This window comes from Urocitellus parryii, chromosome 13 (genome assembly GCF_045843805.1).
Source record: "Urocitellus parryii isolate mUroPar1 chromosome 13, mUroPar1.hap1, whole genome shotgun sequence".
Classification (NCBI taxonomy): Eukaryota; Metazoa; Chordata; class Mammalia; order Rodentia; family Sciuridae; genus Urocitellus; species Urocitellus parryii.
The window spans coordinates 43,744,932-43,767,859 of NC_135543.1; the positions used below are offsets into that span (position 1 = coordinate 43,744,932).

Genomic DNA, 22,928 nt, shown 5'->3' on the forward strand with positions numbered 1-22,928 from the left:
TGCCACGAGGGGGAAGTTCAGGGTACTAAGAGGCAGAGCCAGGAGAGACCTGGCAAGCAGGTGAGGCTTCTGGAGAGACTAGTATCTATGTTCAGTCCTAAAACATGAGTAGGAGTTAATGATGAAAAGAGGAAAGACAAGAATATATCATAGTAATCATGTATCAGTCCTGGGTGAATCAACACCAGCTTTCCTTTCTATCGTCACCCCAACTGGCCTTACAAAGCTCCTTGGGTACAGGCTGAGGGGACACTTCCAGATGCCTGGGGCACAAGCCTCCCATTCTCCAGAATAGCAGAACCAGGAGAATGTTTGGGCACATGATTTAGGTACGAACAGTGAAATGATCTCTCCCAAGAGTTTGGAATTTTGAGTTTTGAGCAGAGCAAGAATAAAGGACAAGTATTTTCTTTTCACAGCCCACCCCCCCCCAAAAAAATGTAGGCACCCAAAGAGGTAGATTCTAAAGAGAACCACAGTGGAAAATAGAAGCAAGTGTGTCAAGGTAGGACATGTTATAGTTAAGATCTTTGGGTCTGAGGTGATACAAACTTGACTTTGAGACTCTGCACTTCTCTTGAACTTCATGACCTTGGGCAATTTCCTTGGTTTCCCAAATTATGAGATAGAATAACAATCACAGTTTCATCATTGGGTCCCTCAAGGGTTACACGAGCTGTCTCATGTAGAAGGCTCAGCATAGTACCTGGCATAGATAGATGATGCTGGACCAAGCAGTTGGCAGGATGGGGTACTGCAAAAGGTCAAGGAAGGCAAGGAGGGAGTGTGTCACCCAGAGTCACACAATAGAGAAGGCCCTGGAACCTGAAGAGAGCAGTTTACAGGAAGAAAGAAAGATGGAAACAAAATGCAATGGGGTGGGAAAGGATGGCACAAGGAAAAACAGAGATGAGTGAAGCTGAGTATTTAAGCCTGTTATAGAGAAGTAGATTTAATGATTGATCACTGTGTGTAATACAGAGGTGCCTATGAAATTCCCATCTCCAAGATGGGAGATACATAGCATGCTTAAAAGCTAATGGAAAGAGGGCTGGGGATAGAGCTCAGTTGGTAGAGTGCTTGACTTGCATGCACAAGGCCCTGGGTTCAATCCTCAGCACCACCACCAAAAAAAAAAAAAACTAATGGAAAGATACAACATTAAGTGAAAAACTAAGACACAGAAAATGGAGCACTGTAGTAATATCAGCGACTCAGAATCCTGAGGCAGGAAGATCGTAAGTTCAAAGCCAGCCTTGGCAAAAGTGCCAGGACCTGTTTCTGGGAATGGAGGTGCTAAGCAACTCAGTGAGACCCTATCTCTAAATAAAAAGTAGGGCTAGGGATGAGGCTCAGTGGTGGAGTGCCGCTGAGTTTGATTCCCAGTACCCACCATTCCCCCAAAAAAGGAAAATAAAATGGGATAATCAATTGTATCCATGGATCTGAAAGTGTAATTTCTAGAGGTCTCTGAGATCAAAACTATTCTCACAGTCATAAAAAGATATTATTTGTCTTTTTTTTCTGTATGACATTTTGTTGTCATTGCAGAAAAACGGCTGGTGCTTTGGCACGAATCAAGGCAGAGGCAGGAAATCTACCCCTGTCAACACTTGCCACAGTATCAATGCCAGTTCCACTTAAGAATGGCCTTCATGAAGCACAAAAAGTATGAATTTTATTAAATCTCAACCCATGAACCCACATCTTTAATACCCTATGTGGAAAAATCACATAAAATACTTCTTTTTCATACCCAAAGTTATGGTTTTGTTCACACCACATTGTGAGCTTAGCCAATCCCCTCTTTTGTGGAATTCAATTTTTACTTTAAAAAAAATAGATGACGAACTATGGCTATTCAAACTGAATATTTAAAAAGCATTTTCTAGGAAATGAACAAACCAAGCCTGTCATTACAAAAAAAAAAGAAAACTGACAGAATTTATTTCCAATAATAATATTCAAGCTGGGAACCATGACGCATACCTGTAATCCCACAATTTAGGAGGCAACAGCAGGAGGATTACAAGTTGGAAAGAACTTAGTAAGACTTAGTGAGACCCTGTTTCAAAATAAAAAATACAATTGGTTGGGGAATGTAGCTGAGTGGTAAAGAGGCCCTAGGTTCAATCCCTAGTACCAATAATAATAATACTAATGATAGCAATAAAAATAGTAATAATAAAACTTTCAAGCAAAAAGTATAATTTTGGAAATTTTGTATCAGCTCTCTCAATGTTTTTAAAGACCTTTTTGATGTGATTAGTGGTGATATTAATGAATGTGATATTTTTAATACTATAAAATAAAATGTACCAAAATTCAGAAGATATGTGCAACTCAGTGACTCAATGTTTTCAAATTACCATGCATAATGTCAAAAATCACATCTTATTAAAGCATCAAAATGCAAAACAAATGAATGGTTTTAAAGTAACAACGTATGAAACAGTCATCAATGCATCTTCAGATCCAACATTATAGCTAGCATTTAAGAAACTATTGTTGAGTTTTGGTGTGATATCAAAGAAAATATCCACGATTATCTGAATAGATTATTAAAATAGTCCTCCCTAAAAATGTCAGTGAGGCAGGATTCTCTTTCCATACTTCAACCAAATAACCATTTCCCAGTAGATTCTATGCTGATGTAGATATGAAAAATCCAGCTGTTATCTTTTAAACCATACTTGAAGAGATTCACAAAATTATGAAACAATGCTTTCTTCTCACTTGTGGTTTTTAATAGGAAAATGTATTTATTTTCATTTTAATTTAATTACTACATGTTGGATTTATTATTGCCATTTTAATATTGCTATTGAATTTCTCTAATTCTATGTTCCAGCTGTTAAGATGTTAAGTGTCAACACATACAGTTTACATTAACAAAAAGCTCATTGGGGTGCCTGGTCGTTTTCAGCTCTGTAGGATTCCTCCATCAGAAAATTTGAGGATAACTGGATTAGAGAATGGCATTTGAGGCGCAGGCAAGGGTAGACCCGGAACAGAATGGAAGGGATCCCCCTACAGGAAATAGAAGGAAAAGGGGATTTGGCAAATGCCAAGATATTTTTAGGTTGATGGCAAAAATTTGAAGAATTTCCATTGGAAAGCTTGTTTTACTGCAATGTAGAAGTGAGCAAAGTGGAAATGAAGAGGATGTCTGGAGTTTGAGTAGCCCATGGAGCAACTCTGGAGGCCAAGAGAACCACCTGGCCAGAGCCTGCAGAGAACACCCACAGGCTAACACATGTAATGTTTTGCTGTAGGTAAAACAGGGATGAAACATTGAATGATTAAGCTAGTTTATTTCTAGATGCTATAAAACGTCCTAAAATATTGCATTCGTTGCTTGGTTCACTCTATATTCTAATTTTATGAGTACACAATTTTTAAATTCAGCTTCTCATACTAATTTTGAAATCTCACTCTAGAAGTGTGGGCAACTGTCAACCTTGCCATCTTATTTCAGCTTCACAAGGCAAAACAACAACTTTCCCAAGGGAAATAGTTAAATGGGTTTCTCACATTTTCTTTTTGAAAGGTAAGCTGTGGCTTGTTTACCCAATGGATTACACAGTAAGGAGCTTATGCAAGCAAACAATTAAAGTTCAGCTTCCTTGTCTGAAGTGAACAAATTCAGTTATTAAGGCTAAATCTTCAGAACCCCAATTCTAGGATTGGCTCTTGTCTGCTACTATATCATTCTGACAGAAAACTAAAGGTTAGAACTCTGGCTTAGCGACCACGAGAGCACTTGTTCCCCCTCACCAAAATGAAAGTCTCGGAGGGTGGCACAACACTGAAGTGTCTAAGGAGCTGTGTCGCCATGCTGGACTGCTTTGGAATTAATGGTCTCAGCTGAGGCCGAGATCTGTCTGCCCCTCTGGCATCTCATGGGCCACCAGCCACTGGGAGTAGCAGTTTTTCAACTCAAAATGTTGGACAAGATGAGAAGGGCAATATGAAGTGTGCAAGCTTATTCCGGGAAATCATCAATGTAATATGCTATGTGTGATGTTGGTGCTATGAAAACACAGTAGAGATTTCGTTTATCTTGCACAGCAATCCCTCATTAAAAGTAGAATTATTAGTAATAAAAATAAATAAGAATCACACTGCTCTTAAGTGATTTTTTTATCATCCTCTTTGGGTGATGATAAAGATTTGTGCACAGAAAACAATGTCAACAAAAATATAAAGTATAATGAGTAAATCTATAAACATTTTAGATATTGTTACAATGTTCTAATATACTAACCACTCTCAGATATCACCATGATCCTGATGTTGTCAATTGCTGGTGATAAAATCCTTTGATTCTTTACTGAGGAGGAATAAAAAGTGAACTTAATATTTACATGCTCAGAAATTGGGGAGGTAAGAAGCTATTTAGAAGAGTGTTATGGAAGGAAAGAGAAATGGCACCTAAATAAAATATTTAAAAAAAAGATTTTATGGAGAAATGAAACACTGAATTTTAAAGGACAGGGAAGAGAGTTCGGGAACCCCAGAACTCCTGTTGGAAAAAATCTCCGTATTATGTCCCCATCCAACCCCACCCCCAAATTCATATGTTAAGAAGAGAACATTAGGATATATACCAAGAGATATGGGAAATGAGGGCACAGAGAGAAAAGGTTGTGCGAGAAGATACCACCTACAAGCCAAGGAGAGAGTTCTCAGGAAAACCAAACTCCCATCTGCATCTTGAACGTAAAACCTCCAGAGCTATGAAAAAAATTAGTTTTTGTTGTTTAAGTCACTCGGTCTGTGGCATTTTGTTATGGAAGCCAGAGAAGACTAATACAGTTCCATGTGAATAAGAGAAAAGTTGGGGTCAGGGATGGTGGGGGAGAGGAGCTTGGAGAGACGCCTGCAGCCAATCATGAGGGCTCTGTTAGTGTCCACAGTTTGAGCTCCACCCGGAAAACAAGGAGAGCCCTGGAAGGATGTAAAGAGGGACAGTCAGAGAATGGGTTTCAGGTTTGTAAGGGGGAAGCTCGCTGGAGGGGGCACAGCTGTGAGTGGGAGACTCTCCAGGAAGCTAATAATGCAGATGTCAATCACTGAGGTTCTGAACTGAGGTGGGGCGGATGCCAGAGAGGATTATGAGGTTACAGTGATAGAACTGAATGATTGGGAGTGTGCGTTGTCAGAAGTCAGGGAGGAGCCCAGTTTCTAACTTGGGGAGCTGGGTGAGTGGAAATGGCATTTGGTATGGGAAGGGAAAATATGAAATTCTATGGTGGATATATGCATTTTACAGGCTCTAGGTGGAAGGGGAGCAGTAGTGAGCTAATGAGCATGCTCCAAGGAAGGCCTCATTTTTTTTCAGAATGGAGGAAGAAGCATGGGCGGGGGTGTGGCTCTGCAGTGTAGTGCTTGCTTGGCATGTGCAAGGCCCTGGGTTCCATCCCCAGCACAGGAAAAGAAGAAAATAAGGGAGGTGCATGTGCAAACCCCCAGCTGGGGTCTGAGGCCGGAGGTGGAAGGATGGGATATTGGAAGATACAAAGGGACATTTGCTGTTTTTCAGTTGCCTGCATCAAGCCTTCTTCGGAGTTGCTCCCAGGGTCCTTTTGGAGAGGCAGCTTGCAAAAGGGATGGAAAGCAGGGACTCCAGAGGCTGACCCTCATTGTTTTGAATCCAGCTTTTTACCAGACTTAAGAGTGTGACCTCCAAAAGAGTAAGTCAGCTATCTATGCTTCTGCCTCACTGTGTATAAAAAGAGACAATAGCATCTCCTTTAGAGTCTGTGGGAAGGACTAATTGTCTTAAGTGTTAGCTGTCACTCTTGGCCCTGCCACTCCCCTTGGAGTGTGGCCTCAGGAGTAACTCCTTGTGGCTCTCCCCTTCTATGGAAGCCACCTCTCTCCCTGAAGGCTCACTCCTGGGATTGTCCACCTTGAAGCAGAGAAGCCAGAAGAGGAGCCATCCGCCTCAGCACTGAGGTGCAGGTCCTGCCCCCGGCTCCTGGAGGTGTTTGGTGGCACCATCTGCAAGCTTGTTGCCCAGCCTGCCCTCAATTCTTTGAGTCTCAATATTCTTTTGATAAATTCTCCTTTGCTTTTGGAAGCCAGAATCATTTTCTGTTCCAGCTAGGAGTCTCTCTGATGGAGAAAGAGGGACACAGATGATTCTGAACCTATCTAGGATTACTAAGTGGCAATGAAGAGCAAGTCTACTTTAGAAATGTCACCTCTGTAAAGTTACCAGTCCACCATGGTGTTATTTTTTCCCAAAAGTACTCAGTGGCTTCAGTGGAAATGTAAGAGTCATGCAAATGTCATTTATTATCATCTCCAAAGCAATCCGGAACCAGTAAAGAGATGACATAGTGATCAGGGTCTGGTTTTGTTTTGCTTTATTTTGTTGGGTTTTTTTTTGTAAAAAATTGCAATACATTTTTCACTAATCCATTAAAAAAAGGCTTTTGGTTTTATTTCTTTAATATTGCTTCTGCCTTAAAAGTCTAAAATGCCATCTTGGAATTATCTGTAACCACTTGAAGTTTATAAAATGCTATCATTAATGTTAATAGTTCGTATTTACCTAACTCTTTTGTTCAAAGCACTATATCATTAAATGTTTACTTAAGCTAGGGAAGATTTATCTTGTCATTATATAAGGGAGGATAATGAGAATTTTCCCAAAATTTGGCATGGATATATTTCATTTATAATCAAATGCCTTTTTTTATCATGAGCGTCAGCATCATCATTACTTAGATTTATTAATTATGGTTGTAAAGTACTCCTGCTAATACTACCTTATTTGTATTTGAGCCACAATCACTTTTTTTTCCAACTGCACATACTTTCTAGTCTTTGCAATGTGTCTTGGATCTGTGGTAGGTGCTAGGGATATAGATACTAATTACTAAGACTAATTAACTACTACAATTACTAAGGAGGCATCCCCTATTTTCAAAACCCTTACAAGCTAGCAATGGAGTTAGACAAGTAAACTAGTGAGTGCAGCATCCTGGGAATAATTCTATGCTGGAATTTGGGAACCAGAGAAGCCTACAGGTAGGTGGTCCAAAACCAGAATGGGGTAAGGAGGGAATCACAAATTTCCCATAGATTTGAAAAAGCACAATGTAGAGATAATTACCTGTTCCGTTTCATAGAATGAAAACAGGGCTCAGAGTGTTCCAGGGCCCCCCAGTCAATAATAGCTAAGGAATGGATCAAGATGTCCATGTCCTACCCTTCTCCTTCCACTGTACGATGATGTGTCACAAAGATCATGACTGTCATTTTACCAATGTTGACATCACCACTGTATGAAATTTAATAGGGAATAACCATTATGTACAACTGTAATACATCAATCGAAATTATGGAAAAGAGATTTAATAGAATAGGGACACCCCATGACTTCACTTCAGACTTGACTGCTCCCAGATCCTATGAACGCAGATGGGCTTTTGTGATGGTGTGAATGTGGGGAAATGAAAAAAAGAACAACAACAGAATTTAAAGAGAAGGATGGGTAATCATTTAGGAAAGAAGCAAGAGAAAGTTCTGTCTGTATTATTAGAAGAGTCATCAGAGGATCTTCCTACATAACTCGCCTGTTGCAGATCAGTTATATTTTGGGGGGCTCATAGGTAATGACCACTTCTACTCTTCATAAAATGTTCCGTTTCTAACATTGGTCCAAAAGCATTTTTTTTTAAACCATCTAGTTTTTTAGTCTAACTTCTTATGCTTTTTCCTTGAAACTGGGAATATCTTTGTTAGTTTGTTAAAATATGCGGGTTCTCAACCTTTCTGTAATGATCACCTTGGGTGGTAATGAACACCAAGATGATGGTGTAGCTCTTTAGATGTTCAAATATAACCTAAATTTGGAACGATTACTACTACATTTCAATGATTGCTCATTTCAAACATTTTGATCTAGCCCCACAAGTTTCCAAATTTCTTTGCTTCCTAGAGAACTGATTTTTTTCCACTGTGGATGTCTAAGCAGCCTTTAAAACACCTCACCAAACTCCAAATGGTCATATTAGCTGGGTAAGAGATAAGGCTTAAGAAAAGTATCCAGGCATCCAACCACATTACTGCCATTTTGTACAAGCTTCAGATGAAATACAGTCCCTCAATAAAGTCCTTCTGTTTCTCTTTCCCTCCCTCTCTTTTCCTCTCCCTATTTGCTGGAGAGGGGAACCCTAAACCCTGTGGAGCCTCGCCAACAACACCAAAAGAATCTCTTGACTATTTTCCCAGGGAATTCCTGCCTTAAATGTCAGCCGAGTACAACTCCCCAGCCAAAGCAGAGTCTGCCTGAATCTGAATCAAGGCAAATGTGCCTGTTATGCCCAATGAGAAGTCCTGGCTCCATCCATGGGCCATGGGGGTGCAGAGAGAAACTGATTTCTTTGAAAGTTTCAACATCCATTGGAGAGGCAGGTTTTCTCAGAGTCACCTCATTGAGGAAGAAGAAGCTACATCAAGCAATTGAATGGTGTTCAATTGCTTTTTTTAAATTTCATTCCTTTGGTGGTGAATATATCTGGAAACCACCCTGAATTATAAACATAAGGTAATGCATCTTTGAAAAGGAAACAAAGCTTCATTAAGCCCTTTGTTGTGGAGGCTTGGGCTGCTACTGCTGTTGTTGTTCTGTTTATTTGTTTGTTTTTAATGAACATACTGATCTATCAGTGCTCTGGGGAAAATTCATGATGCTGAGATTCATGAAAAGCAAAATAAGATTTATGAGTTGGGATTGGATGTGCCCACCAGCCTGGAGACACTTCCCGTCTGGTACCGAGGCATTGTTGGCATTTTTAGTGCCTTTGTTTCAGTCTTCAATCTCTGAACACATGAAGAAATATTAAAAGTTCTCAGGGCAAGGGTAGGGAAAAGCAGTCCACAAATCTCAAAGATATACATCAGCTCCAAAGCAAAACAGTATGGCATAGAAGATTAAAAATTCAGAAACAGAGCACATTGAACAGCTAATTCTGGCTAGGTACCCTTGGCATTTTTCAGTTACTTCATGAGGCTCTGGGACTAAAAATCCATACGGTCATTGGGTGTGGAAGACCAACTGCAGATCAATGTACCCCATAACTATCATTCACCCCACCCCAGAGAATCATAGCATTATACAGTAAGAAAGTCAGGTTTTAATTATAAATCATTATTTCATTTTTAAATGAATTAAGCCTTTTTAAAGTTGTCAAAGGGGTAAAAAAAAAATTGATTCTGACTCTCATATGGGTGGAGGCCCAGTTGCAGGCAGTTCAACTTGGAAGCTATTACTTACATTCACCAGGACGCAACCTCACACTGCCCCACCAGCCACCTGAGCACCTTATAACTGCTTTCTTCCATCCTCCATCCGTCATCACAGACGGTTCTGTTGGAAATTACTGTCCCTCGTCAGAAGGAAAGCCAGGCAAGTAGCTGGTTATTGCACAGAGCTGAGAGGAAGAGTGGGGACTCCATCTCAAATACAAAAAGGTGAATCAGCAATGCGGTACTGACACAAAGCACATCCAGGAGGTGAAGAGTTAACCTCTGAAAGACTGTATGCCCCACTCTGCTGGGAGTACCAATAAGTGTATGAGTGGGTGCCAATTAGGGTGGCCCTTTCCTTGATGGGAACAGTCATCCCTTAGGAACTGGACTGTCAACATATTGGCCAGCCAGGAAAAAAATAAAATGAAAAAGAGTCTGAGAAACTGTGGTAACCAAGTTTTGCTGGCACTTTTTAAAGGGGTGACTGGAGCTGCCATGGCCCTGTGGAGAATACCAATGAGCCTAGGGCATCCTGCAAAGAGAGGGCCGGAAGAATGTCCCTCCACTCACCAGCTAAGGAAGAGCGCTCCTCATGGATTCCTGTAGGCCTGACCCCAGGATTCATTCAAAAGAAGCACTTAAACACTGCTGTGTGGTTCCTCGGGTTCAAAGACCTCACAAACACTCCTGACTTCTTCTTCTTAGGGTTAAGGCAATTACATTTAGCACAACTGCCTGCAAAGTCAATGTTTTAAATTTTTTTAAAAAAAAAAATAAAATTTAAAAAATTGGGCACCATTTTAAAATCTTGTTCTTAAATCTAAATGGTAAACAGTTTTAAGGTTCAATAGGAAACGTTTCAAGTGTCCTTGGATTCAAATAAATCCTTCCCACCCCTCTCATCAGAATTTATTTCAACTTTCAGGGAGCATATTTTTTAAAGGCTGCAAACACTGATGCACAATAATCAGTGTGCGACCATATTCTTAAAAATATAAACTCAGCCAGGTGTGGTGGTGTAAGCCTATAATCCCAGTGACAAGGGAGGCTGAAGCAAGAGGATCAAAAGTTCGAGGACAGCCTCAACAATTTAGTGAGATCCTCTCTCAAAGTAAATAAAAAGTACTGGGTGTATGGCTCAATGGTCAAGCACTGCTGGATTCAAGATTCAATCCCCAATACTGAAAAGAGAAAACAAAGAGAGAGTGTAAACTCAATCTTTGTTATCTGAGAATACTTGAAACGGGAATAAAGTGCTCCTCTGAAATTCATACTCAACATTCTAATTCCCTATTCTAATGAGAACTTTGTACTCATTGTCCTTGTCTTAAATACACAAATGAGACAACAAAGGTTTTAAAGCATAATCCATCTTCCCTCTGTATTTCTTCCTCATCATACTTCATTCTGGAAAAAATAATCCAATTTGAAATGAGGTGGTAGGTGAAGAGACAAAGGAACCTATAGATATCATCTATTATCTACTATCTTAACCAAAAATGTGTTATTATCACATTTTTGGTTAAGATAGCCAAACACACACCCATGATGACAGCATGAACTGAGCATTATGATTAATCCAGTCCTATCCACCTGAGGTCAATTTAAAAAAAAAAAAAAGTGCTGCTAATTGTTGGACCCTCTGAAAATTCAAGCTCCTTAGGCAGGGTCACTTTCAGGAGCATGTGACCTGTGCACTGGGCTCACTATTAAAAGGGTCCCACACTTTGGTTAATGTCCTGCTATTGCAATTTTGAAATCCTTCATATTTTTTGAGCAAAGAATCTTGCAATTCATTTTGTACCAGGACCGTCAAATTATATAGTCAGTCCTTATACTTGGTTTCCAAATATTGAATTTACCTACAATTCCTCCATCATTTTGTCCCCATCCAGTCTCTATATTTTTTAAATGTGCTACTTCTTACCCCAAAATTATTAATATAGCATCCAGATGAGAAGTCTGGAACCGTCTCATTATTTCCTATTTTGCCTTATTTTTTTATTATCTAAATCAATGTTGCCTGTGTTACAAATGGAGTTACAGTTATATATTGTGCTTCTTTTCACATTAAAAACTTCCAATAGAATTCATTGGCTATTTGACACTCAATTAAAAAAAATGCATAGAAACCTAGATTGCAATTCATCTCAACTCCTGGATAAATACAAATCCATTTTCTGATAGGTATCCAAATTCAACTACAACATAACAACAAGCAAGACAAATTTTCAGCATTTCTTTGTGGCAGGAAGATTTCAAATAAAGGTTTGGGGAAATTTTTTGTTTGCAACCATAACTGGCTAAAGAAACATGATGTAAGTAAATGTTTTGCATTCCTGAAACGTTCCTGTGTCTATAGTGATCAGGTACTGAGAAGTTGATTTCAAGTTCAAATATAACTTAGCGATTGCCACATGGTGCAGAATCTTTCCACCCCTACACTCCAAAAACCCAATCAGACAAGTGGCCGTAATCTGACTCCTAGCACACTGAGAGCTGCGGGGCAGGCAATGAGAGCTGCACTCTGGCCAGGGAAGGCATGAGTGACAGACCCGCAGCAAGGCGGTGGGGGTAAGTCCTTCTTTGCCTTAAGGCAACAATGTGCAGGGCCAAAAGATGAAACTCTTTTGTTGCAGATATCTGTGCCTCCTTATGTAGAATCTAGAAGGCAGCTCTAAGGTAGACGGGTGGTTCTTTTAAGTCTGAGCACTGAGCAAAATCAGAAGAGGAGGAGAGAGAAGGTAGAAGAAAAGGGATGCCTTTTAGCCAAATTCTCCACTGAAAGCTTTGTGAGAGCACGGAGAAATTACTCTCTGGAGGTAAATCTGTCTGTATTTTTTTCATCAGAAAAATTACTTACCCGGGGATTCAGCTGTCCAGGAGCGGATGAGGCTGGGCATTCAACTAGAGAGTAATGTGTCCGGTTCACTACCACCCGGTCACATCAACAAGTCCTCTTTGTTCTGGGGCAAAAGAAGCAAAGCAAATTGTGTTGATCCATTTCCAGTGAGCGTGAACCTGTAAGAGAACATTAATGATCGTAAAGGGGGTTTGAGTGACACTGGAGAGCCCTCGCAAGGCCACAGGTGCATACATGCCAGTGAACCTTAGGGTTCCCAGCCAACGGAGGCTGCTTACTCTGCCTAGAAGGAGATCAGATTTGTGGTGGTGGTGGGGGGTGTTATTTTTGTTTTTGTTTTTGTTTTTCTGTTTTTAAAAAAAGGCTGAAAGCACCCTTAAGGAGTATATGTTTTGTTCTTAGAGTGTGGCGTTTTTTAATTTCTCTGGCTGATGAAAATTAGAAGCTGGAAAAGCCACTGAGTTTTTAAAATTAAGTCCCTGGAGAGGTAGACAGGTGTGTGCATGAGCAGGGACAGAACTCCTGGAGGGGCTGAAGCAAGGGGTGAAGGGGTGTCGCTGGAGGCTGGAGGCTGGCCTTCTCCAGGACCGCCTCTCCTGGGTGCTGGCCTGCACTGTTGAAAAGGGACTGTTTCCTGTTCACCCAGTTCCCTTCGCTTCCTGCTCTGTCCCCTTCTTTTCTCCCATTCAGTCCGGCCACACAGGACAGCACCTGGGGTAGCACCTTTGCCCCTTGGTCATCCAGCTGCTGGTGAGTTCCAACGTGACTCTCACGACTGCCTTTTCAGTTTGTGAGTTCTCTGAGCTTCTCCCCCTGTGGGACAGCTTTCATGCCTCTCCTAGAGTGCCCTCGCTGGCCCGTCCCCAGTGCTGTTTTCATCTCCTGACATTCTCTTCCTCTAGGGAGGGTAATGTCAGTGTCATCCCAGCAGGGTTTTTTCATAATTACAGGATTCACTTAGAGGAACTCACCTGGGCAAGGGACGCTTGGGGTATGGCTGGCTCTTCCCTTTCTGAAGTCAGTCCTTCCTTTATCCTGCCACCCAGAATTGGGCAGATAATGGGTTTCTTTTTCCAAGTTGGAAGCAAAGCCTCATATCAAATCAGAGGCTGAGGGGAGGTGCTAAAGGTGAAGGGAAAGTCCCCCCCCCCAACCCCATCTGCTGCCTATTTCCTTACTGCCTTCACAGAACACAGGCTCCTGGGGACACTAAGTGATGGGGGGGAGATATTAGGAACCCACCATGTATCAGGGGGAGAAGCTGTAAAAGTTCTAATCTCTTGTAAGTACTGGGCATCTTTGCCTAACCCTTTGCTGTCCTCTGTGGTTAGATTCTTTGCTAAATGCTTCCTATACTTTTTTGCTCTCATGGTTATCACAGGTGAGGGAGAAGAGCACATGTGTCAGCTAACCGGGTAACTGAGGTTACTGTCCTCCCAAAGGGGTATCTTCTGACACTTTTTGCCAGAGAGGGCTGGATGTCAAGAAGACCCCAGGAAAAAAAAAAAATTCTTTCTTTAGAGCCTTCTGCTCCGAAGACCGGTGTCCCCTGCCACACCCCCTTTTCCTAGTCCTGAGCTCTGAGCTCTGCCCCCTGCGGGCAGCCAGGTAACCAGAGAGCAGCTTTCTGCGTTCCCAGCCGCCAGGAGCCCCTTTGGGTTACCTGAGGGGGACATGGAACACTAGGAGGGGCTGCCAGTCCTCTCCTAACCTTTCAAAAGCATCGTCACCCCCTACTTCCCCTTGCCTCTGCACCGGTCCCTGCAGACCCAAGGCGTGTGCAGGTTCACTTGGCCGCGACCCCGCCCTGCGAGAGGCGATCCAGGCTCCCCTGGGGCCTGGGTTGTCACGTTCTCATGCACAGTGTCCCTCGGCAGGCTCCACTCCAGGCTCCCCGGCTCCTCCTGCTGGCAGCCGGCTCCCTCCTGGCGCAGGAAAGAGGAGGGAGGGAGTGTCCCTGTCCCAGCCAGGCCTGGTCTGTTCGCACCACGATGCCAGTCACCTTACTGAGACCTTCTCCTTCCACTAATTTACCTCTCAAAACACGGTCTTAGGCAGTCCTGGCTCCCTAGCTGGCCTCCCCTAAATCCACCTGCTAGGAGGAGGCGGGACCGCTCTACAAACCCGTCTCCAAAGGTCATCTTGAAGCTACAAAGTACAAAGCTAAAATAGACTTGCCTGGTTTTCTGCTTTATGTTCAGAATATAAATAGCATACAGGTAGCACAAATTTTAAATTTTGTCTAAGGGAATTAACTATTTTATTCTTAATATTTTAAGCAATGTGGGAGGCGGAGATAGGAGGATAGCAAGTCCAAGGCTAACCTGAAAACCCTGTCTCAAAATAAAAAATAAAAAAAATAAATTAAAGGCTGAGGATGTAGCTCAGTGGTATAACCCCCCTGGGTTCACTTCCCAGTACCAAAAAAAAAAAAAAACCTTTTAAGGAACTTTGAATTTAGACAGTTTCCTTTCTAGGAATAATGCAAATGAAGAGTATTTGAACATTAAATCAAAGGAGACTAGAATAAGGAGAACTTGACCATCACAGAGATTTTCTAGAAGCATTCTTTCTTGGTTTGCCAATAAAGGTTGGCAGCCCCTCTCCGCAAGACTACGGGCCCTGCCCCTCACCTCTAAATTTATAAACTCCTCCAACCGAAAGGCTGGTTTGGTGACTTCTGACTCCCGTTTGTTTTTCCTTTCAGTAAGTGTGGACCTCTGTGTAGAAGAGAGAGCATCATGGTGGCTTTCAAGGGGGTGTGGACTCAAGCTTTCTGGAAAGCAGTCACAGCGGAATTTCTGGCCATGCTGATTTTTGTCCTGCTCAGCCTGGGCTCCACCATCAACTGGGGTGGAGCCGAGAAGCCCTTACCTGTGGACATGGTTCTCATCTCCCTTTGCTTTGGACTCAGCATTGCCACCATGGTGCAGTGCTTTGGCCATATCAGCGGTGGCCACATCAACCCTGCTGTGACCGTGGCCATGGTGTGCACCAGGAAGATCAGTATCGCCAAGTCCGTCTTCTACATCGCAGCCCAGTGCCTGGGGGCCATCATTGGAGCGGGGATTCTCTACCTGGTCACACCTCCCAGTGTGGTGGGAGGCCTGGGAGTCACCACGGTAGTCTCTTAAACTCTTCTTTGCAGACTAGGACTCCACGGTGCTTTCAGACTCTGATGAATGACACCCTAATGGCCAAGAGACATTCATAAAATTGATAGCTCTTGAATGACTTGAAAATAGCCGAGTCTAGGGAGCACAACCATGATTTGGGTTTTTTCTTCTCTCTCTATCCAGATATCTGTACTGATTATATATTTATCTTCAGGCATTTACAATTATTTGTTTATTCGGTTGCAGAAGAAATTATTTTATTTCATGTTCATGAGATTTAAAATGATCTCCATGAAGGGTCACACTTAAAAAAAACAAATTGAGCCAGGTACAGTGGCGCATACCTGTAATCCTAGCACCTTGAGAGGCTGTGGCAGGAGGATCGAGAGTTCCAAGCCAGCCTCAGCAAAAGCGAGGCGCTAAACAACTCAATGAGACTTTGTTCTAAATAAAATACAAAAAAAAAGGGCTGGGGATGTGGCTAAGTGGTTGAGCGCCCCTGAGTTCAATCCCTGGTACCAAAAACAAAAACAAAAGCAAATTGACATCTGATCCTTGTTTTGTTCTTCACTGATTAGGAATAGCATTTGTTATCTCAGAACCAAGGTTGATTTTATATACACACACACTCCTTAAGTTTAATTGAGATATATATTAATTCATTTAAACTTAATAAATGGATTTAATCATTGCTAATAAAATTGTCTCTCATGAAAGTCTTTAATAAGTGCAGCAATGGCACATTTAGCTTCCTTTGTAGAAAAGAAAATTCAGCACAAACTCCTACTTAGTCTTTATAAAAGTAATTATCTTCAACAGCCCAAAATGAGTGTAAATTGATTCCTTCTTTTTGGAAGAGGGAAAGGTCAGAGGTCTCCACTGGAGATGGGGTAGAAGATTCAAATTAACAATTATTTTCTATACGGAAAAGAACATGCCTTTCATAATGATTTGTAGTCAGAGAAATGTACTCTTGCTTCACTTCCAATGAAATGTTTTTCTCTCTTCAGGTTCATGGAAATCTTACTGCTGGTCACGGTCTCCTGGTGGAGTTGATAATCACATTTCAGTTGGTGTTTACTATTTTTGCCAGCTGTGATTCCAAACGGACTGATGTCACTGGTTCAATAGCTTTAGCAATTGGATTTTCTGTTGCAATTGGACACTTATTTGCAGTAAGTTTCCAAGTCCATTTAAATAATTGATCCATCTCATTTATCCTCACACTAGAGCTGGCCCAAAGAGGTTGTGTTTTACAGCTATAGCTCTTTAGAATCCTGCCTTGTCCATTTTAGGTGGTCATTTTTGCCAACTATGTGATGAGAATGTTGATGTAGTAGCTAACATCTTGAAGTTCTTCTGACTCCACAAATAATATAGCAAATTGCACCTGCTTGCAGCCTTCTTTCAGCTATGTCTGACCCTGCTTTCTTTTTTTCCTATAGATCAATTACACTGGTGCCAGTATGAATCCAGCCCGATCCTTTGGACCTGCAGTTATCATGGGAAATTGGGAAAACCACTGGGTAACCATCATGTGTACAATTCCTGTCTTCTTAGAGTTGAGGATAATTATCCACGAGGCTTTCTTTTTTCATTATCTGACTCACTTGTTTCTGTTGCATTTCCCCCAACTTTGACTCTGGCTTTATTGCATCTTTCATAAAGACTAAAGAAAGTTTAGCACAGATCTGCTGCAAAACATCTCATCTTATATCTCTTCTGGGCTTGCAGTAATAATCTTTCTTTTGAATGCTAGTCTGAGCACTGTATCTGACAGGCTGCAGCAGAATACACCGCACAGGGAGGTCGCCTATGTGGAACAAATTAGAATGAGAATGGTGTGATAAATATGGTGTTTAAATAATTGAAAGAAAAGCGTTCCCAGAAATAACAGCAAATAAATTTATTTGAAAAATTAAAAAGAAAGAAATATTTAAAAGCACCATCCTTATCAAAAATATTTACCTTTTTTTTGTTTACAAAAGCATAACCCAATTAATAGTATGCGAGTTGGAAGCACTTGAACTACAGATGGTGCAGAATAAATGGTACAAATGTTTATGCTATTATCACCATAATCATAGCTGGAAAAATAAATGACTCTCAGAAAAGGCACGCTTTTCAATCTCAAGTCTAACCTACTTATTAATGAGGTGGCAATGGTTCCAAAGAATTGTGAGCTCCATATGTAGATACCATGATCAAATTTGTTTCCATTGGAATTTACAGCAAAGGAATTTAAATCCAGTAAGTGAGTCATGAGGCCTTCATGAAAGCCATTCATACATTGACTCAGAATAACCAATATAAATAGAGACGTTTGTAAGCCAACCTAAATTGAGACATTTATTGTCATTCATATGTTGCCAATATTATTTTACATTTTTAAAAAAATTCATGAATATAGCAGAATATGTTATTTGGGTTTTGATCTTATGCATATGGTGGTTACTGACCTAGTCACACCCACTCCACTGTGGTGTAACATTGCAAAGAAGAAAATATTGCACAGTTGCTACATGTATTTGCTTTATAAAAAGTGTACAGAGTTTTAAAAAGTAATTTGTAATATTAAATAACAATATGAGAGATAGTGTTCAAAAGCAGAATTTTGGACATGACCATGCAAAGACTTGGCCAACAATGCCATTTTTAAGATTGGTCAGGCTAGGGATGTGGCTCAGGTGGTAGTGTGCTCACCTGGCATGTGTGGGGCACTGGGTTCGATCCTCAGCACCACATGTAAAAAAATAAAAAGATGTTGTTCCACCGAAAACTAAAAAATAAATAATTCTCTCTCTCTCTCTCTCTCTCTCTCTCTCTCTCTCTCTCTCTCTCTCTCTCTCCCTCTCTCTCCCCCCTTTAAAAAAAAAAAGATTGGTCATTTTGCCACTGATATTTCCATTTCCATCTCAAAAGATTTGCTATTTTATGACATCAATCTTACTAAAAATGAATGTCCACTTATAGAAGTGGTTATGTGAAATTTAAAATCAATTTAAGGTACTTTTGTAGACTAGAAATACCATCAAATTACAAACTGGGATTTTTGTATAACAACATAATTTTAGTTTTCTTTATACTTCTACATATTTTCTATATTTTTTGCACAAAAAAAACCTGCGAAATTTAAAAAATCACTTTAAAGTACATATTCCTTCATTTTGGAATAGTGACTTAGCACTGAGATGTGTTTACTTTTGAGAACATGCAGCTAGCTGTGCCCTTCATAGGTGTTTTGGGAAACAGTAGCAATTATTTAGCATTGCCTGTTCTCCTGTGGGATTTGGAGCCTTGAACTGGTACTAATCTAATGAGATCTTGCCCAAGGAACAAAGAGCAAAGACATTGAGCGGAGGTCTCTCATTTCTCCTTTAGAGGGCATGTAGAAGATAAAGTCACCCACAGGCTTTTCACATTCAGGATAAGGAGCTTGGTTCTTCTAGTCAATCTAGGCAACAGTTTCCCTGTTAAGAACATGTGTTCAGTCTCAGCTTAAAGCTTGAATTTTCTTTAGATTTTACAAGGAGGCTGCTAAGAATGATTAATTTCCAGAGGCTGTTTTAAGCAAGAAACATTTATCACATTTTTGTTCAAGTGAAAGAAGTATTGTAGAGTAGAAAACCGTATAATGGTTCAAAAGAGAGGTTTGAAGTTAGACCTGAAATTATAGCTCAACCACTTGCTAAGCCTGAAATCTTCAGCAAGTTTCTTACCCTCTCAGACTGTCTGTTGTCTTCTCTATAAAATGCAGATATTAATAGTAAAATCTATCTCAAATGTTACTGTTAGAATTAAATGAGGTGATACAAGAAAAGTGCCAATTACAGCAGCTCAGAAAGAGGGTTCAACCAACAGGATTTGTTTTCTAAGTGAACCTGTTGAAAGTGCCTCTAATATCCTACAACATATCTGTACTCTGAAACAATTGTTGTGGTTCATTCAGACTCAAAACTTAGTTTATTCAAGGCATATAAGTGATATGATAAAAGCTTCATTTACTGCATTTCTGCAAAATTGCTCGACTGTGACTAGCTATCATCCATAAATACAGTCTCTATTCACCAAGCCACCATGGAAAGGAGAACTCTCTACAGTAAGAGAAATGAATAAACCATGGGGTTTTTTATTAAATCAAATCGCTGGATTTTAAAGAGAAAAAGTAAGGAATGTGAGGAAAATAATAACATAACCAGTATAGTCGCCTACATCTTTAAATTATCAAAGAAGCATAGGATGGTGCTGGTTACTATAAGCTGGGACCTATTAAATACTTTATCAGGATTATTTCATTTAATCTTCACATTATGTCTATATTAGTATAATCCCCGATTTGCAGATGAGGAAATTAAGGCATAAGAAATTAAGCCACAGATGTAAGCACTCACAAAATTACTAAGTGATAGAACTGGGATTCTATTTGCCATGCTCTACTGAATAACTAAAGCCCCCAAAGATTTAAACTGTACTATGATCTTGATTATGCGGAAAACCAAAGTAGGAGGGCAATACTGAGTAAATAAGAGAAGTACTCTCCAGAAATTCCTTTTTTTTTTCTAATTTAGTTGAACGATTCCTAGTGTTTTTATTTAAACAATTATCAGAAGATGGGAAAATACAATTAATGAAAGGAAGACAAGAGAGGAAATAAATTTTGTCTTCCGTTCAAATGTTATTTAATAATGTATGAATTTCCATTGTGGATTGGGCGTATGTTCTTTGTTCCTTGTAAATTCCCCTCATTTTTATGTATGACACGTTTTCTCTCTTTAATTTAACCCAGCTGAATTCTGTACTCATGAGTTGTTCAACAGAAAAGCTTTCTTTACTCACACTCTATCCTTTTCCCTCTTTCCCCCAGATATACTGGGTTGGACCAATAATAGGAGCTGTCCTCGCTGGTGGTCTTTATGAATATGTCTTCTGTCCAGATGTTGAACTCAAACGTCGTTTTAAGGAAGCCTTCAGCAAAGCTGCCCAGCAAACAAAAGGAAGCTATATGGAAGTGGAGGACAACAGGAGTCAGGTGGAGACCGAGGACTTGATTCTGAAACCTGGAGTGGTACATGTGATTGACATTGACCGGGGAGAGGAGAAGAAAGGGAAAGACCCATCTGGAGAGGTATTGTCTTCAGTATGACTAGAAGATAGCACTGAAAGCAGAAGAGAACCCTTAGAACGGTCCTCAGATTTCCTTCCACCCATTAAGGAGACAGATTTGTTATAAATTAGACATGTGCAGATTTGTTATTTCATGTCATATTACTCAGTCTAAACAATAAATATTTCGTTATTTACCAAGGAGGAAAGGAAGAAATCTATTGTGAATTTCAAAAAAAAGACGACTTTTTGGAACTATATATCTAGCTTACCTAGGTATAGAGTTTTTTGAACTTTCATTAATAACCTATTTAAAATGTATATCAAGATTGGGCTAAGTCTTGCCTTACAAAATATATAGACACACCTATCAAATTATTTCTCCTTTACCAGAACTTGATATTGACAATTCTCACTTGAATTTATTCCATTAAATTGAGTTGAATAATGACAAAATGTAGAATGTCACAGGGTCATGCACACTTGAGATAAAATACATCAAGTTGTTTTTTTTTTATGGGCAATCTCTTATTTATAAACTACCTCAGCAAAAGGATATTAACAAGGATCATTGTTAATTGTTTCCATTCATATTGCAAATACTGACTTTCAAACCCAACTCCAATTTATTATAATCCTTCCTCTTCCTCAGTATCCAAGGTAATGTGGAACTAAAGTCCAGAAATTGGAAAAGAAAAATATTCTGAAATCCTGCATATTTATTAGTTTCATCTAATAAAACATCCCAACCATAAGAGACACCTATTTGGATTCAGAACAAGCATATTTATGAAATCTTAATGGGGGTGGGGAAAAGTTATCATCATGCAAAAATCACAAGGCAAAAGGAAATCTGTATTCTGGTATCAAATGGTTGATCTGTTTTCAGTGCACATCCTCAAATGCACCACACAAGGTTAACAATCTAAACTTTTAACCACTAAACCACTTTGCTTTTTTTTTTTTTAGTTTATTGGTAAAACTGGGGGTTTTGTTTGTAATTTTGATTATCTCTATGTAAACATTAGCAGAGACAAAGTTTTGACAACAAGAACTTAACTAGTTGGTATTTTTTTGGTTATGAGTCCTGAGTCCTGCTCACTCTAGAAAATGTGGATTTGTTCCGCCCAGGCCCAACTCTGCTGCTCCCTCACTTCTTGTGACATTTCTTCATAATCTTTACTGCAAGTGCAATGATATTTGAGTGAATTAAAATGTATGACAGACAAGGCAGGACATGGCGGCAGCATAGGAAGGTGACAACATCTAAACAGTTAGTTTTCAAAGCTATTTGACAAACCTCTCATTTGTAGAGATATTGTACCTAAGATGTCACTAATATATTTTTATTACTGACCAGTTTACTTGTTAAAAATAATTTGTTTTTCCTGCACTTCTTTGCTTTTTGTTCATAGAATGTTCTCTGAAAACCCCAGTTCCTATCCTCTTAACTGTCTAGTCTAGACTTCATCTTCGACAAAGAGCAGCAAATGTCAATTTCACTGAACAAAAGCTAGTAGTAGAAAAGCAAAGACCCATCACTGCGAGGAATGGCTTGTAAATAGCTCCTAACCAAGGGCTTTCTTCTCCCAAGATAGTTCCAACCATGGGTGTCTCCTTTTAGTGTTAATGGCAGTTGTGTGTCTGTGGCTGCGAGATAATGGACCACTATTAAACCTGATTCTCTTTGGTGCTAAGAAAGAGTGATGCTCAAGATTCCCCCCAGCGTCCCCAAGCCAGTGTGATGCCTGCAAGTGCCCCTGGCATATTTCACAGCAGGTGCCTATAGCACAGGTCCTTTCCTCAGGGGCACAGGGCAGGGCCACACCACACACTATGCCAGGGACAGGGTGGCAACATAGAAACCAGGGTGCAAATCTCCCAAAGGTGGCTTATGCCCATTATTTCAAATGTTTGCACAATTTACCACTAAAGATTTAAGATCAGGGTGGTTCAAAAGGTAATACCAACCATCAGCAAACATGTCAGTTCAAAAATAAATTTAGTTAACAAGGAATAAACAGATTTCTGAATACGCTTACAAAATACTGGTTTATTATCATTTTTATTCTGCCATATGGCTTACTACATGTGCACTTACTTTTACACTCACTTCCAATTTGGGCATTCAATAAGTTAGGGATTTAAATAGAAGAGTGAATGATGTTTTTGTAATTTGTTTCCTAGAAGCTAGCAGAGCACCACACACATAGTAGGTACTCAAAACATGTGTGTGAATTAATAAAAAGGTATAAATCTCATATGGGGCTTAAGAATGCAAATAATTTCCTTTTCATCTTCATTTTGCTCAATGTTTAATAAAAGCATGATTCCCTATATTACTGAAGTAAGGCAATATCAACATGGAAATCATAAAGTGTTTTTTGCATTCTACTACATTTAGGGTAGGAAGTGAATGAAAGCTTATGTGCTCCTTTTCCCTGCATGTGAGACAACATATTTTGTATTTCACTCAAGGCTCTGCCAGTAAAAAGTAATGAAATTGTACCTTTCTAATGACATCTATGCAGCAGGGGTCTGCTGCCTTGTAGATGGCACCAAATTATCCAAGTGTATTA

The 22,928-nt window shown here is 40.1% G+C and overlaps 1 protein-coding gene across 2 annotated transcripts; it reads left to right on the forward strand.

Moving 5' to 3' along the window:
- The first annotated feature begins 11,760 nt into the window (after nt 1–11,760).
- Nucleotides 11,761–20,486, forward strand: Aqp4 (aquaporin 4). Of its 2 annotated transcripts, none has more exons than XM_026388033.2 (5): nt 11,761–11,841; nt 14,838–15,252; nt 16,257–16,421; nt 16,692–16,772; nt 20,111–20,486. In XM_026388033.2, exons 1-5 carry the CDS (start codon nt 11,810–11,812, stop codon nt 20,387–20,389), a joined length of 972 nt encoding a protein of 323 aa, XP_026243818.1. In that variant the 5' UTR covers nt 11,761–11,809; the 3' UTR covers nt 20,390–20,486. The 2 variants fall into 2 exon arrangements, with proteins under 2 accessions (XP_026243818.1, XP_026243819.1); XM_026388034.2 differs by lacking the exon at nt 11,761–11,841 and adding an exon at nt 12,819–12,880.
- Nucleotides 20,487–22,928: the final 2,442 nt, after the last annotated feature.